Genomic DNA, 17,221 nt, shown 5'->3' on the forward strand with positions numbered 1-17,221 from the left:
ATCAGGCCCAGCATGTTTTCAACAAAGTTATGCTAGGATTTAGCCTAAGTTATTGACTTGGCAGCCAAAAGTTGGGGCAGCTACTGAGATGAGCACCTGCAGCATCATACAGCAAAATATTAAGTGTTAGTTCTTACAAGGGAAAAATGAGCCATCTCTGCAAGCCCAGGGAGTGCAAGGGCTGCAGTGCTAGCATTCTTAGGGGCATTCGACGAGATGTCCCCATTCCATGTTTCAGGGTCCCAGGTTATCCCCACTAGGTCCTGACCTTTGTATAATAGGGCTGCTGGGCATTCAAATGTCTCATGTCTCTGAAGTTCTGCAACTCTAACAATTAGATCTCCATCCTACTGCTCACGTGTGTCTGCTCTTCCACTGCAGTACATAAGGAGCTCTTTGTAAGATGATACCACGAGACCATCTGGCTTAGCCATTAACTGCTCAAGAGCTTTCAGTTTCTGATTATCCCACTGCAAGGCATCAATACAACTCAGCAGTAACCAATTCACCCATCTTTGGAGGTAATCTCCTTCCTCCTCCAAAATCTTTCTCTGCCTACATCATCACACCTTACACAGAACTTCCCTCTACCACATCATTTTCCAGGTTGCCACCTGTGAAATCTTTAGTTGCTGAGCTCCGGTTTATGCTAGTGTCTATCCATGTCCCACGTACCAGTCAGAATGATGTTCTCTTTGCCTGTCAGGAGGTGAGTAAGCCAGTCCCAGATCCCATCTTACTGCCTAGTTTCTTGGACCATTCACTCTTGGTACCACTTGTGTTAGCTCAAGTCCCCTAAGAAACAGATGGCAAGAGATTAGATATACAAGAGATTTACTGGGAGAAATACCTGTGAGAAAACTGGGAAAGGAGCCAGGGAAATCTAGGAAAGGCATCAGACTGTAATGTATGTCTGACCTTTGTGAAGGAAAGAAAAGAAAGGTTGAGTGGAAGCAACTTACACTGCAGTGCATTTCTAAGGAAGTTTGGTGATGCCAGTGAATAATCTTTGAACCAAAATTTTGAGTTTTTCATCTTCCAAGAATGGGCCTTCCTCAGTATCCCTGTGCCTAGTCACTGACTGTAAGCAGCAGCCATGGGAAGATTCCTTAGTATGAACATGGTGATGAATTTCAAAATGCAGCAACAGGGCCCATAGGTCAAAATTACATTCCCTGCAGTTGGAGGTCTGAGAGGTCTATTTTCATGGCTGCCACAATTGCACAGATTAGTATTCAACCAAAGACTGGAAGGTAACCCATGCAGACTTTTGAGCACCTTCTCTACATAGCTTTTCTCTTCTCTAGTACTCTGCCTTGCAAATTCTAGTCACCTTGGCCTCCCCAAACTTCTATGCCTACCTCATCAACTCAGCAAAGCTGCCAGGCTCTCCTTGGGTTATGCCATCCTGTGCTGTGGTCCAGAAATTGCCTCTAAGCAAAAAGCGTATGTAATCATAGTGCTCACCTCATTCGTTTTCCATCTATAAGGGACTATGGTCCTGGGTTGGCTGTTGCCCAATGTCTAATGCATTGTTTCAGATACTTTTTTCCATTATCCTAGCTTTTACAAAGGAAGAGTAAGTATCATGCCAGTTGCTCCACCATGGACAGAAGTAAAAGCTCCTCCGTTTTCTGTGGTGTGTGTTTGTTTTAAATTTCATTATTTTTTACTTTTGTCTTATTTATTTCTCTCCGGGTTTAATTTGCTGTTCTTTTACTCACTTCTTGAGATACAAGCTTGGATCACTGATATTAACCTTCCTTCTTTTCTAGCATATGCATTTTACACATTTCCATCCAACCACTGTTTTAACTATATCTCAGAAGTTTTGATATGTCATATTTTCATTATTATTCAGTTTCACATACTTTCTAATTTCTATTGTGATCTCTTTTTTGATTAATGGATTACTTAGAAGTGTACTGCTTGATTTCCATTTTCTAATTAGTTTTTATAATTCATTTCTACCTTAAGACTATTGTGGTCAGAGAGTACATTCTGAGTGCTTCCAATCTTCTGAAACTTTGTTGAAGCTGACTTTACTGTCAAATTTTATAAATTCACCTGTATACTTAAAAACAGTGTATATTCTAGCTGGGCATTATGCCTCATGCCTGTAATCCCAGCACTTTGAGACGCTGTAATGAGAGGATCACTTGAGGTGAGGAGTTCAAGACCAGCCTGGGCAACATAAGAAGACCCTGTCTCTACAAAAAATTTTTTAAAAAATAACTGGGCACTGGTGGTGTGTGCTTGTAGTCCTAACTACTTGGGAGGCTGAAGTGGAAGGATTGCTTGAGCCCAGGAATTCAAGGCTACAGTGAGGTGTATGATCATGCCATTGCACTCCAGTCTGGACATCAAAGTAAGACCCTGTCTCTATAAAAAATTTTTTAAGGCCGGGTGCAGTGGCTAATGCCTGTAATCCCGGCACTTTGGGAGGCCGAGATGGATGGATCACATGAGGTCAGGAGTTTGAGACCAGCCTGGCCAACATGGTGAAACCCTGTCTCTACTAAAAATACAAAAAATTATCCAGGCATAGTGGTGCATGCCTGTAATCCCAGCTACTCAGGAGACTGAGGCAGGAGAATCACTTGAACCTGGGAGGTGGAGGTTGCAGTAAGCCGAGGTCACGCCATTGCACTCCACCCTGGGCAATAAGAATAAAACTCCATCCCCCAAAAAAATTTTTTTTAATATATATTCTTATCCTCAGTGCAGTGTTCTATTATGTCAACAGAGTCAAGTTTATTGTGTTATTTTGATTTTTATGTCTTTATTGATTTATCATGTGCTTGTTTTATCAACTATTGAAAGGTTGTGTTAAATCTACCTTATTAATGTTGATTTGTCTATATTCTCCTTTTAGTTCTGTCCATTTTTGCCTTACATATTTTGAAACTACGTTATTCAGTGCATATGTATTTAGAATTGTTATATCTTCTTGTGAACTGGACTCTATCATTAGAAAATGTCCCTTTCTATCTCTAGTTATTCTTCTTGCCTTAAGAGCTATTCTCTCTGATAATAAAGAGCAACACCAGCTTGAGTGCAGTGGTGTGATCTCAGCTCACTGCAACCTCTGCCCCCTGGGTTCAAGTGATTCTCTTGCCTCAGCCTCCCAAGTAGCTGCGATTACAGGCATGCGCCACCATACCCAGCTAATTTTTGTATTTTTAGTAGAGATGGGGTTTCACCATGTTGGCCAGGCTGGTCTCCAACTCCCTATCTCAGGTGATCTCCCCACCTTGGCCTCCCAAGATGCTGGGATTACAGGGGTGGGTCATCGCACCCAGCTCCAGCTTTCTTTCAATTATTGTTTGCACACTATATTTTTTCCAACTTTTACTTTGAGCATTTCAGTGTCTTATACTTCAGATATTTTTTATATGCAGCATACAGCTGGGTTTTTTTAACTTTTCTTTTTAGATTGGAGTCTTACTATGTTGGCCAGGCTGGCCTTGATGCCTAGCCTCAAGCAATCCTCCTGCCTCAGCCTTCTGAGTAGCTGGAATTATAGGCACATGCCACCATACCCAGGTTATAGTTAGATAATTTTTAATCCAATCTGATAATATTCATCTTCTATTTGGAGTATTTATTCTATTTGTTTTAATGTAATTACTAATACAGTTGGAATTATACTTACCATCTTTGACTTGAGTTTAATACAAATTACTATTTTAATATTTCCCTGATAATGCTAAAATCTTAGAACACTTTATCTCTATTTACCCTCTCCTTCTTGCTTTATTGGAGTCATGAGTTTTAATTCTACATATATTTTAAGCCCTCATATTACTATGATTAATCTTTACAGTCAATATTTATTTATATTTACTCACACATTTCCCCCTTTTGTTATTCTTCATTCCCTTCAAATTTCCTGTTTCCATTTGGGACTATTTTCCTTCTGCCTTAAGAACTCTCTTCAGGCCAGGCACAATAGCTCACACCTGTAATCCCAGCACTTTGGAAGGCTGAGGTGGGAGGATCACTTGAGGTCAGGGGTTCGAGACCAGCCTGGTCAACATTGTAAAACCCTGTATGTACCAATAATAATAATAACAATAATAGCTGGGTGTGGTGGCAGGTGCCTGTAATTCCAGCTACTTCGGAGGCTGAGGCATGAGAATCACTTGAACCCAGTAGGCGGAGGTTGCAATGAGCCGAGATTGCGCCACTGTAGCCTGGGCAACAGAGCGTCTCAAAAACAAAACAAAACAAAACAAAACAAAACCTCTCTTCAGCTTTTATCTTAAGGCAGATCTTCTGGCAATAAATTCTTTCTGCTTATATGTTTGCTTAGGGGGAGGTTACAGTGAGCCGAGATCGTGCCATTGCACTCCAGCCCAGGCAACAAGGGTAAAACTGTCTTAAAAAGAAGAAAAGTCTGTATTTTGCCCTCATTTTTGTCACAGAGTATACGATTCTAGCTTGGCAGCTATTTTCTTTCAGTACTTCAAAAGTGTCATTTCATTGTCTTCTGGATTTCATCATTTTTGTTGAGATCAGCTCCTTTAAAGGAAACATGACTTCTTGCCTTTTAGATTTTCTTTTTATATTTGAATTAAGCAGTTTCATTATGATGTGCTTAGGTGGGGTTTTCTTTCTTTTTTTTTTTTGAGACGGAGTCTCACTTGGTCACCCAGGCTAGAGTGCGGTGGTGCTGTCTCGGCTCACTGCAACCTCTGCCTCCCAGGTTCAAGCAATTTTCCCACCTCAGCCTCCCAAGTAGCTGGGATTACAGGTGCACACCAGCACACCCGGCTAATTTTTTGTATTTTTAGTAGAGATGGGGTCTCACCATGTTGGCTAGGCTGGTCTCACCTGGTCTCAAGTGATCTGCCCACCTCGGCCTCCCAAAGTGCTGGGGTTACAGGTCTGAGCCACCATGCCCAGCCTAGGTAGGGTTTTCTTTGTATTTTTCCTGCCCAGGGTTCACAGAGCTTCTTAAATACATAAAATTTTTGTCTTTCATCAGTTTGGTAGTATTTTTGGATGTTCTCTTCAAATATTGCTTCTGTCTTATTTATTTATTTATTTATTTATTTATTTATTTATTTATTTATTTATTTATTTATTTTTGAGATAGAGTCTTGCTCTTTCACCTAGGCTGGAGCGCAGTGGCTCAATCTCGGCTCACTGCAACCTCCACCTCCCGAGTTCAAGCGATTCTTCTGCCTCAGCCTCCCTAGTAGCTGGGACTACAGACATGTGCCACCATGCCTGGCTAACTTTTGTTATTTTTAGTAGAGATGGGGTTTCACCATATTGGCCAGGCTGGTCTCGAACTCCTGACCTTGTGGTCCACCCGCCTCAGCCTCTCAAAGTGCTGGAATTACAGGCGTGAGCCACCACGCCAGCGCTTCTGCCTTATTTTCTCTCTCCTCTTCTTATGGGAACCTAATTATACTTAGGTTAGATCTTTCCACTCTGTCTTGAAGGGGAAGCAAACTATGTGTTCAGACTGTTCATGTCTCTGATGTTGTCACTCTAGCTGTATGAAACTACTAGAAAGCTCTGTTAGTTTCTCTGTACCGTAGTAGGGGCCCTCTTCCAGAGCTAAGTCTGAATTCTCAGTTTTTTTCTTGTTTCAAGAATCAGTCTATATTCCCCAGGAAAAAGCCACTGTAAACCATCAGCTCAACTCTCTGGAATTATCCCCTCAAATCACTATTGCATCATCAGCTCTCTGCCTTTAAACAGAAATTTCTTGCATTTCACCTGGCTTTAGTGGTTCTCAGTGGATGTTTAATTTTGTTGCAAACTATCATATCTAGAAGCATAAGTATCTTATGCCATATGTTTTGAGACTATATTTTTATTATCATTTTCTATGTATTATTTTATTATCATTTTCTATGTATTATTATATGGAAATTATTATCTAATTTCCATTATTATTTCTTCTTTGACACCTTCAGAAAGTATTTTTTTAAATTTCGTATATATGGGGCCGGGCGCAGTGGCTCACACCTGTAATCCCAGCACTTTGGGAGGCCGAGGTGGGTGGATCACCTGAGGTCAGGAGTTCGAGACCAGCCTCATCAACATGACTAACCCCTGTCTCTACTAAAAATACAAAAATTAGCTAGGCATCATGGTGCATGCCTGTTATCCCAGCTACTTGGGAGGCTGAAGCAGGAGAATCACTTGAACCCAGGAGGCAGAGGTTGCAGTGAGCCAAGATCATGCCACTGCACTCCAGCCTGGGCAACACAGCAAAACACTGTCTCCAAAAAAAAAATCATATAGATGGGTTTATATGGGTTATTTTTCATATTGGGGCAAAATGTTTTCTTATATATCTATTAAATCAAACTTAAATATTGTGTTATTCAAATCCGTATCCATAGTTTTTCTTTGTTTCCTTGTCAGTTACTGAAAGAGAAGTATTAAGAATATCATGCTATGATAATGGATTCTTCAAGTTCTCATGTTCACTAAATTTATGCTTTATATATTTTGGTGCAAAAACTTCTTGGCTTTTATGCCTTCTCAGCGAATTAAATAATTATATGTAGTGTCCCTCTTTATGTATAGTAAGTTTTTTGCTTTATAATTTGTTTTTCCTGATAATATAGAGCCACACTAACTTTTTTCCCTGTTTGCCTGTTATATCTTTTCTAACATATATTTTCACTATTTCTGTGTCCTAATGTATATATATATTTTTTGAGATGGAGTCTCGCTCTGTCGCCCAGGCTGGAGTACAGTGGTTCCACAGCTCACTGCAACCTCCACCTCCCGGGTTCAAGCAATTCTTCTGCCTCCTCTTTTTGAGGAGTAGGTTTTTTTTCTAATTCACTCTTTACTTAGGGTAACACTTTTTACAGGCTCGACTTCATGCACAGTCTCCAACATAACTTCCAAACTTGCTTACTAGGTTTATCTCCTTCCACCTGGGTGACCTGTTCAAACCAGTGCTCTAAACCACCAGTAACTTTGGGCCTTTGATGAGAGGTTTTACAATTGGAGTTTTTCAGGATATGCAGTATACATTTAATCAGATACCCACCACACATATTTCCAGAAATGAAAAAGTAGATTGCTTTTTCTTTCTTTCTTTCTTTCTTTCTTTCTTTTTTTTTTTTGAGATGGAGTCTTGCTCTGTCACCCAGACTGGAGTGCAGTGGCACAATCTCGGCTCACTGCAACCTCCGCCTCCTGGGTTCAGTATTACTGATCATTTTTAACATTATTCCTTAATTCTTCAATAAGTCTCCAAACTACCAAGGTCATTTTGAATTTAAATTATTTGTTCCATACACATTAAGGTACATAATCATATAAAGGCACTGGGGGTTGGGTGATAACGGTTTGACAACTCTAACTTCCAAGAACTAATAGTTTTGTTGATGACACACACAAATTAAGAGGCAACTAGCATCACAAATCAGGATGTAAAACATAGTATAAACAATGGAATATGGGAACCTAGAAAAAAGGGAGATTGCCTTTCATAGGAAGAGTCCAGGTCACACAAGGAAGACTACATAAGCTTAAACATGAAAAATTAATACAATTTGGGAGGATCAAAATTTGTTAGAGTAAGTCAAGTAGGCCTGATGACTGAATAGCTATCAGATACATGGAAGCTGAAAAAATTAAGTTAATGCCAAGTTTCAAGCCAAGGAAAACCATAGTACTACTTTTAAAAACAAGAAAAGCTAAGAGAGAAAGATGGTTTGGGGAGAAATTAATACAGTTTAGATATGGTAAGTGTTTTAGTCTGTTTTCTCGCTGCTGATAAAGACATACCTGAGACTGGACAATTTACAAAAGAAAGAGGTTTATTGGACTTACAGTTCCACATGGCTGGGGAGGCTTCACAATCATAGTGGAAGGCAAGGAGCAGCAAGTCACATCTTACGTGGATGGCAGCACGCAAAGAGAGAGCCTGTGCAGGATAACGCCCCCTTGTAATAACCATCAGATCTCATGAGACTTATTATCACAAGAACAGCATGGAAAAAATCTGCCTCCAAGATTCAATTACCTCCCACCAAGTCCTTCCCACAACACATGGGAATTCAAGATGAGATTTGTGTGGGTACACAGCCAAACCATATCATTCCGCCCCTGGCCCCTCCCAAATCTCATATCCTCACATTTCAAAATAAATCATGCCCTCCCAACAGTCCCCCAAAGTCTTAACTCATTTCAGCATTAACTCAAAAGTCCACTCAAAAGTCCACTTGCCTTATCTGAGATAAGGCAAGTCCCTTCTGTCTGTGAGCCTATAAAATCAAAAGCGAGTTATTTACTTCCTAGATACAATGGAGGTACAGGCATTGGATAAATACAGCCATTCCGAATGGGAGACATTGGCAAAAACAAAGGGGCTACAGGCCCCATGCAAATCCAAAATCCAGTGGAGCAGTCAATTATTAAAGCTCCAAAATGATCTCCTTTGACTTCATGTCTCACATCCAGGTCACACTAATGCAAGAGGTGGGTTCCCATGGTCATGGGAAGCTCCACCTCTATGGCTTTGCAGGCTACAGCCTCCCTCCTGGCTGCTTTCATGGGCTGGCATTGAGTGTCTGCAGCTTTTCCAGGCACACAGTGCAAGTGGTCAGTGAATAGCGGGGGAACCAGCCCCCAATATTTCAATGTAGGTTCTTTTCTATTTTCCCTAAGTGTTGGCCTGTCTGAGAAATAGAGAAAGAGTACAAAAGAGAGAAATTTTACAGCTGGGCCTCCAGGGGTGACATCACCGATTGGTAGGCTCCGTGATGCCCCTTGAGCTGCAAAACCAGCAAGCTTTTATTAGGAATTTCAAAAGGGGAGGGGGATACGAACAGGGAGTAAGTCACAAAGATCACATGCTTGAAAGGGCAATAAAAGATCACAAGGGCAGAGAGGCAGAGCAAGATTACAAGGCCAGGGTGAAACTAGAATTACTGATGAGGTTCCATGTCCTGCTGGGCACACATTATTATTGATAAACATCTTAACAGGAAACAGGGTTCAAGAGCAGACAACCGGTCTGACTAGAATTCGCCAGGCTGGAATTTCCTAATCCTAGCAAGCCTGAGGGCACTGCAGGAGACCAGGGCGTATTTCATCCCTTATCTTCAACCGCACAAGACAGATACTCCCAGAGCAGCCATTTTAGAGACCTCACCCTGGGAAGGCATTCCTTTCCCAGGGTTATTCCTTGCTGGGAAAAGAACTAAGCAATATTTCTCCTATTCGCTTTCTGCAAGAAGAGAAATATGACTCTGTTCTGCCTGGCCCCACAGGCAGTCAGACCTTATGGTTATCTCCCTTGTTCCCTGAAAACCGCTGTTATCCTATTCTTTTTCAGGATGCCCAGATTTCATATTGTTCAAACACACGTTTTACAAACAATTTGTGCAGTTAACGCAATCATCACAAGGTCCTGAGGCGACATACATCCTCAGCTTACAAAGATGACGGGATTAAGAGATTAAAGACAGGCATAGGAAATTATAAGAGTATTGATTGGGGAACTGATAAATGTCCATGAAATCTTCACAATTTATGTTCTTCTGCCATGGCTTCAGCCGGTCCCTCCGTTCGGGGCCCCTGACTTCCCGTAACAAGTGAGTCTACCATTCTGGGGTCTGGAGGACAGTGGCCCTCTTCTCACAGCTCCACTAGGCGGTGCCCCAGTAGGGACTCTGTGTGGGGGCTCCAACCCCACATTTCCCATTTGCACTACCCCAGCAGATGTTCTCCATGAGGTCCCCACCCCTGCAGCAAACTTCTTCCTGGACATCCAGGCATTTCCATACATCCTCTGAAATCTTGGCGGAGGTTCCCAAACCCCAATTCTTGACTTCTGTGCACTCACAGGCTCAACACTACAGGCAAGCTACCAAGGCTTGGGGCTTGCTCCTCTAAAGCCACAGGCCAAGCTCTACGTTGGTCCCTTTCAGCCATGGCTGGAGCAGCTGGGACACAGGGCACCAAGTCCCTTGGCTGCACACAGCATGGGGACCCTGGGCCTTTCCTCCTAGGCCTCTGGGTCTGTAATGGGAGGGGCTGCCGCAAATGTCTCTGACATGTCCTGGAGACATTTTCCCCATTGTCTTGGGGATTAACAGTCAGCTTCTCATTGCTTTTGCAAATTTCTGCAGCTGGCTTGAATTTCTCCTCAGAAAATGGGATTTTATTATCTATTGCATTGTCAGGCTGCAAATTTTCTGAACTTTTATGCTCTGCTTCCCTTATAAAACTGAATGCCTTTAATAGCATCTAAGTCACATCTTGAATGCTTTGCTGCTTAGAAATTTCTTCCACCAGTTGGGTACGGTGGCTCATGCCTGTAATCCCAGCACTTTGGGAGGCCGAGGCAGGTGGATCACAAGGTCAAGAGATCGAGACCATCTTGGCCAACATGGTGAAACCCCGTCTCCACTAAAAATACAAAAATTAGGTGGGTGTGGTGGCACACGCCTGTAGTCCCAGCTACTCAGGAGGCTGAGGCAGGAGAATCACTTGAACCCAGTAGGCACAGGTTGCAGTGAGCCAAGATCATGCCACAGCACTCCAGAGTGGTTATAGAGTGAGACTGTCTCAAAAAAGAAAAACAACAACAACAACAAAAAGAAATTTCTTCCACCAGTTACCCTAAATCACCTCTCTCAAGTTCAAAGTTCCACAATCTCTAGTGCAGGGGCAAAATACTGCCAGTCTCTTTGCTAAAACATAACAAGAGTCACCTTTGCTCCAGTTCCCAACAAGTTCCTCGTCTCTATCTGAGACCACCTTAGCTTGGATTTTATTGTCCATATCATGATCAAGCTTCTGGTCAAAGCCATTCAACAAGTCTCTAGGAAGTTCCAAACTTTCCCACATTTTCCTGTCTTCTTCTGAGCTCTCCAAACTGTTCCAACCTCTGCCTGTTACCCAGTTCCAAAGTTGCTTCCACATTTTTGGGTATCTTTTCAGCAATGCCCCACTCTACTGGTACCAATTCACTGTATTGGTCTGTCTTCATGCCACTGATAAAGATGTACCTGAGACTGGACAATTTACAAAAGAAAGAGGTTTATTAGACTTACAGTTCCACATGGCTGGGGAGGCATCACAATCATGGTGGAAGGCAAGGAACAGCAAGTCATGTCTTACATGGATGGCAGCATGCAAAAAGAGAGGGAGCTTGTGCAGGAAAACTCCCCCTTGTAATAACCATCAGATCTCATGAGACTTACTATTACGAGAACAGCACAGGAAAGACCTGCCCCCATGATTCAGTTACCTCCCACCAGGTCCCTCCTACAACACGTGGGAATTCAAAATGAGATTTGTGTGGGGACACAGCCAAACCCTATCAGTAAGGCTGAAGAAACAGCAAAATGATAAAGTGGAAACATTTAGCAAACATACAGAGACTGTAGCTTCAGGTAAATGTCTGTGGAAGAACTACAAATTTTGGAGTAATACCCTCAGAGGTGGTAGCCAAGCTATAAGAGTAACATACTTCTCTCAAGGAACAGGGAAGAGTGGAGGCCTTAAGAACTGCCAGGGAAACAGGTAGGAAGATAAATTATCAGTAGAACAGAAAAGCACTTAGAATTAAGAAGAAAATGATGACATGTGACAAAAAAGAAGGAGCGCTTTGAGGAGGAAAAGATGATTCATAGTGTGAAATGTGACACAAAGATCAGGAAAAATAAGGATTTTTAAAAAGTCACTGAATTTGACAATTAGGTGATAACTGGTGCCCATCAAAAGCAAGTTTTTATTACTCTGGTGAAAACAGAACCCTGACTCAATTATTTAATGGATCGAATTTTAATTTTATTCTTCAAGGGGTGTTAAACACAGGAGAGTGTTCCCTATCCTTGTGACTATATTCTGTGTCCCTTCTTCCAAAGGAAAGGTAATGAGTGCCACACAGCAGCAACCCACTGAGCAACCAGTTGTATCCCCTTTCACTTATGACAACTTCACGTGGTCAAAGGACTTAGAGCCAAGACTCCCAATCATCACGTGGATGCTACCCAACAGATTTCAAGACCTGGCCAATTGATTGCCAATTCAGCTGCCCCTGCCACTGCCATTGCCATAACCTACTTGTTTGCATGAGTTTTGGTGGCCATGAAGAACCAAGTAGGAGCAATCCTATCAGCAGAGGCATATTTGTTGAAAGCCAATGTAGTCCCTCACTTGCACAGGCTGCACCCAAAGCCATGGAAAGAGCCCTTCTAATTTTGCCTTTGAAATTTTGTGTTTTCTCCTCAAAAAGCGCCCTCATTTAAAAGTATCAGCTTCCATAAAACCTGGATCTGCCTAAATTAACCAGTAACTCATCTTCTCGACACCTTACCACAGCTATGTTTGTAACTTTATTTTATTTTATTTTATTTTATTTTTTTTGAGATGGCGTTTCACTCTTGTTGCCCAGGCTAGAGTGCAATGGTGCGATCTCAGCTCACCACAACCTCTGCCTCCCAGGTTCAAGTGATTCTCCTGCCTCAGCCTCCCGAGTAGCTGGGATTACAGGCATGTGCCACCACACCCGGCTAATTTTGTATTTTTAGTACAGACGGGGTTTCTCCATGTTGGTCAGGGTGGTCTCCAACTCCTGACCTCAGGTGATCTGCCCGCCTCGGCCTCCCAAAGTGCTGGGATTATAGGCATAAGCCACCAAGCCTGGCCTGTAACTTTACTTTTAAAACTCCACTAACACACAAAAACTCTGAGAAAATCCAATGTAACCCCAAATGATAAAAGTTGGAAAGTGTTGAGCTAAACTTGCTTTTCTCAGGATGGAAAAGAATTACAGTACTAGTATCTCTCTTTTGACATGGTACAACTCTAACTGGGTCTCCAGAGATTAATTTTCTTCCCAACCACAATAGCGGACACATTATACAGTTCTCTTTTAAAACTGTAAATGCCATGATTTTTCTTGTATTTAATGAAACACTTTATGCCTGCAGAACAGATAACTCATGCCAACTTTATGTCTAAATAAATGGTGACCAGTGCACAGATACCCTAGGAGTTTCACAGGCAGTATGCAACAAGAGTAGAGGACACTTTCAGACCTAATTTATTCCCAAAGGGAATTAAGTCAGGATAAACTCAGATAACTCACACAACAAAACTTAAAGACCATAATTCTTCATCCTTGAAGAAGACACAGAGACCCAGTGAACTACTAAATTTCATCACTACAAACCCACTGTGTCCTGTGTGTGTTAAACCTTGAGTCCTCACAATATCTCTAAGATAAGCTATTTTGTCCCCATTATCCAGCTGGGAAAACTGAGGCAGCAAAGCACCAAACAGGTTTCCAATGAAGAGGTGATAAAAGCATCTGCCTTCTAACTCAGGTAATCTGATACTAATCTGGACTCTCATAATATGCGACTTTAAATGAAAATGGAATGTTTGTTCAATAAACTTTTTTTTTTTTAAAGAACCAGCCTGGCCAATATAGTGAGGCCCTGTCTGTACAAAAAATTTAAAAATGAGCCCAGCATAGTGGTGAACACCTGTACTCCCAGCTATTCAGGAGGCTGAGGCAAGAGGATTGCTTGAGCCCAGGAATTTGAGGCTGCAGTAAGTTATGATCATGTCGCTGTAGTTCAGCCTAGACAACAGAGCAAGACCCTGTCTCAAAAAAAAAAAAAAGAAAGAAAAAGAAAAGAAAAAATCCCCAGGAGTTTGCAGGTACACTTTCAATAAATATTCTGATACCATCACATTTTCTATTTGAAGAATAAAGAGAAATTAAAGAAACCAATTTTCCAAACTCAACAACAATCCAAGGAATCCAACAATATTGATGGCAGAATAATTATATAATAAATCCTGTTGTTAAAGTAATTTCATGAGGCATCAGATGCTTTTAACATTGTAATAATACTGTTCAACGTAATAATTAGTAGCCACAAAGAAATTACTCAGAGATGCCCAAGAGTAAATGTTGCCTGAAATGTGTATAATCTAGGTCTTGGTTTGAAATGTCCCGAGACTTTGGAGTCATTCATCTGAGGAAACCAAATTCCTAGCTTGCACTTTTGTTGCATCTCTCATCTAGGGGATTTAGACCAAAAAGCACAGCTGTATTAGCACCCCATCTTCATACATTAGTTCGTCCAACAGGAGACCAAATGGCTTGTCCTCTGTTAGGGTCAGAAGGTGACTCCAGCTCTTGAAAATGCTGGATTGTGGGCTCCCTCTTGAGGAGACTACGATAATCTGACTTCGAAGAGAATTTCAGGATCATCCTCACTCTCTTGAGCAAGAGGGGCATACAGACCATGTAACAGCTACTGGAAACAATCAATACAAAGTACTGTTATCCAGAAAATGAAATTAATACTAACATGATACACACGGCATATTCTACCCCACCGGTAAAATTATCTTATATTTCATTCTTCTGTTTTTTTTCCTCAAGTGACTTACTATGTGGAGTGCTTAATAAATCCATTCATTCGTCACAAAGCAAATGTTATTGTGTGCCAATATATGTTATGCATTGTTCTAAGCATGGAGAATACAGCAGTGAACAAGACGTTAAAACTTTGCCTTGGCCAGGCGCAGTGGCTCACGCCCGTAATCCCAGCACTTTGGGAGGCTGAGGCAGGCAAATCACAAGGTCAAGAGATCAAGACCCTCCTGGCCAACATGGTGAAACCCCGTCTCTACTAAAAAATACAAAAATTAGCTGGGCATGGTGGCATATGCCTGTAATCCCAGATACTCGGGAGGCTGAGGCAGGAGAATCACTTGAATCAGGGAGTCGGGAAGTTGCAGTGAGCCGAGATTGCGCCACTGTACTACAGCCTGGTGACAGAGTGAGACTCTGTCTCAAAAAAAAAAAAAAAAAAAAGAGTTTGTCTTGAACTGGAAGGAGGTGAAGAAAGAAATAGTGTAGATGCATGAGGAAAGAGATTTTCTAGGCAAAGGAAACAGCAAGAGCAAAGTTTCTAAGGCAGAAGCATAACCATTGTGCTGTAGGAATTGCAAAGGGGCCAGTGGGCCTGGAACAGAATGAGCAATAGGGAGGAAAATAACAAATGGTGTCAAAGAAGGGGAGAGGCATACTGTGTAGGGCTGTGTAAGTTATTGTGATGTCTGTGGCTTTTACTCTGAGTGAAATGGGAAGCCATGAGGGTTTTGGGCAGAGCAATGACATCATCTGATTTAAGTTTTTTTTTTTTTAATTTTTTGGTAGAGATGGGGTCTTGCTATATTGCCCAGGCTGATCTCAAACTCCTGGCCTCAAGGGATCCTCTTACCTCAGCCTCCCAAAGTGTTGGGATTATAAGTGTGAGCCACCACACACAATCTGACTTAAGTTTTATTAAGAACACCCAGGCAGTGCATTGAAACTGAAGAAACTGAAGAACAAGAAACTGAAGGTTGAACAGAGGTGAAGGCAGGAGATCAGTTAGGAGACTTCTACAAAATCCAGACGAGAGATGTTGTGAATAGCAGTGAAGGGGTATAAGGTGGTCAAATCCTGGAAATATTTTGAAAATAGAGCTGAAAGGATGATGTAGGGTATAAGAAAAAGAGAGGAGTTGAGGATTACTCCAAGATTTTTCTCTTGAGCAATTAGAAGAATGGAGTTACCCATGCAGAAAACACTCAAGGAAGCATATGGAGTGGGGAAGAGATCAGGACTTTAATTTTGGATATGTTAAGTTTGAGATACCTATTATATATTTTAATATAGCTGTTGAATGGGTAATTGGAAATCTGAGTTTGGAGTTTGTGGGTGAAGTCCAGGCTGGAAGGAGAGATTTCAGAATCATCAGCATATAAATGGTATTCAAGGTTATGTGTCTGGACAAAATTACCTGGGGAGTGTAGACAAAAAAGTGAAGAGGTCTAAGAAGTGAACCCAAATGTGTGAACTATGAAAACATCATATCTCTTGCTTTCCCATTGTTTACAGGTTCATCAAACTATTATTAAGAGAAACTAACCAGGCTGGGGACAGTGGCTCACGCCTGTAATCCCAGCACTCTGGGAGGCTGAGGCAGGCAGATCACCTGAGGTCAGGAGTTCGAGACGAGCCTGGCCAACATGGTGAAACCTCGTCTCTACTAAAAATACAAAAGTAGCTGGGCATGGTGGCGTACACCTGTAATCCCAGCTACTTGGGAGGCTGAGACAGGAGAATCGCTTGAACCTGGGAGGCAGAGGTTGCAGTGAGCCAAGATCATGCCATTGCACTCCAGCCTGGGTGACAGAGCGAGACTCCATCTCAAAAAAAAAAAAAGGAACTCTTTAACTGAGCTTCTAGTGATAGCCATGTTGGAGTAACAGGTATCAGCTTTACCTTAAATAATAATAAAACTGTATAAAATATATAAAACAACTGTTTTCAGGCATGTGATAACAGGTAAGGGTCAATTTTATCAGAAATATTATAGCTCTAAATATATATGCAGCTAATAATAGAGCTTCAAAATACATAAAGCAACTGATGAAAAGAGCAACAGACAAATCCATGATTATAATTGAGGATTTCAACAGTCTTCCCTCAGTAATTGATTCAAAAAGTAAACTGAAAATCAGTAAAGATATGATATTTAAATGCACCATCAACCAACTTGACCTAATTGACATTTATGGAATGCTACACCCATTTTCAGCAGAATATACATTCTTCTCAAGTACAAATATTCACTAAGATAGACCATATGCTAGGATATTAAACAAGAATCAATGGATTTAGAAGGATTCACATAATACAGAGTATATTCTCTGACCACATTGAAATTGAATTAAAAATCAGTAACAGAAAGATATTTGGAACACCTCCAAATAGATGGTAATTAAAAACAGATTTCTAAATAAATGGATCAAATAAAAAATAAAAAAGTAAGTTGGGAAATACTTTCACTGATGATAGGATAACAACATTTAAATTTGTAGGAAGCAGCTATAAAAGGAAATTTAAAGTTTTAAATGCTCATATTAGAAAAGAAAGGTCTCAAATCAATGACCTCAGCCTCCACCTTCAGAAGCTAGAATAAGAAGAGCAAATTAAAACCAAAATAAATAGAAAGAAGAAATAATAAATATAAGAACATAACTCAATAAAATAGAAAACAAACAATAGAAATAATAAAACAAAAAGCAGTTCTTTGAAAAGATTAGCAAAGTTGATAAACCTCTATCTAGACTTACCAATAAAAAAAAGGAAGAGAGAAAACACAAATTATCAATAACAGGAATGATAAAGGGAACATCACCATAGATCCAC

At 41.1% G+C, this 17,221-nt stretch overlaps 1 protein-coding gene across 4 annotated transcripts in view; it reads right to left on the minus strand.

The window, feature by feature from the left end:
- CDKL3 (cyclin dependent kinase like 3) overlaps window positions 1-17,221 on the minus strand; it is a 138,606-nt gene that overhangs the window by 39,456 nt on the left and 81,929 nt on the right. For 3 of the 4 annotated variants that reach the window (XM_063705904.1, XM_063705903.1, XM_063705902.1), the window contains one exon: window positions 7,816-7,909. In XM_063705904.1, the coding sequence (XP_063561974.1) occupies window positions 7,816-7,909 (94 nt within the window). Of the gene's footprint in view, window positions 1-7,815; window positions 7,910-13,019; window positions 14,271-17,221 lie in introns of those variants that run through there. The other variant, XM_031010699.3, reaches the window with a different exon arrangement.

The sequence above is a fragment of the Gorilla gorilla genome, chromosome 4 (genome assembly GCF_029281585.2).
Source record: "Gorilla gorilla gorilla isolate KB3781 chromosome 4, NHGRI_mGorGor1-v2.1_pri, whole genome shotgun sequence".
NCBI classification, from domain to species: domain Eukaryota; kingdom Metazoa; phylum Chordata; class Mammalia; order Primates; family Hominidae; genus Gorilla; species Gorilla gorilla.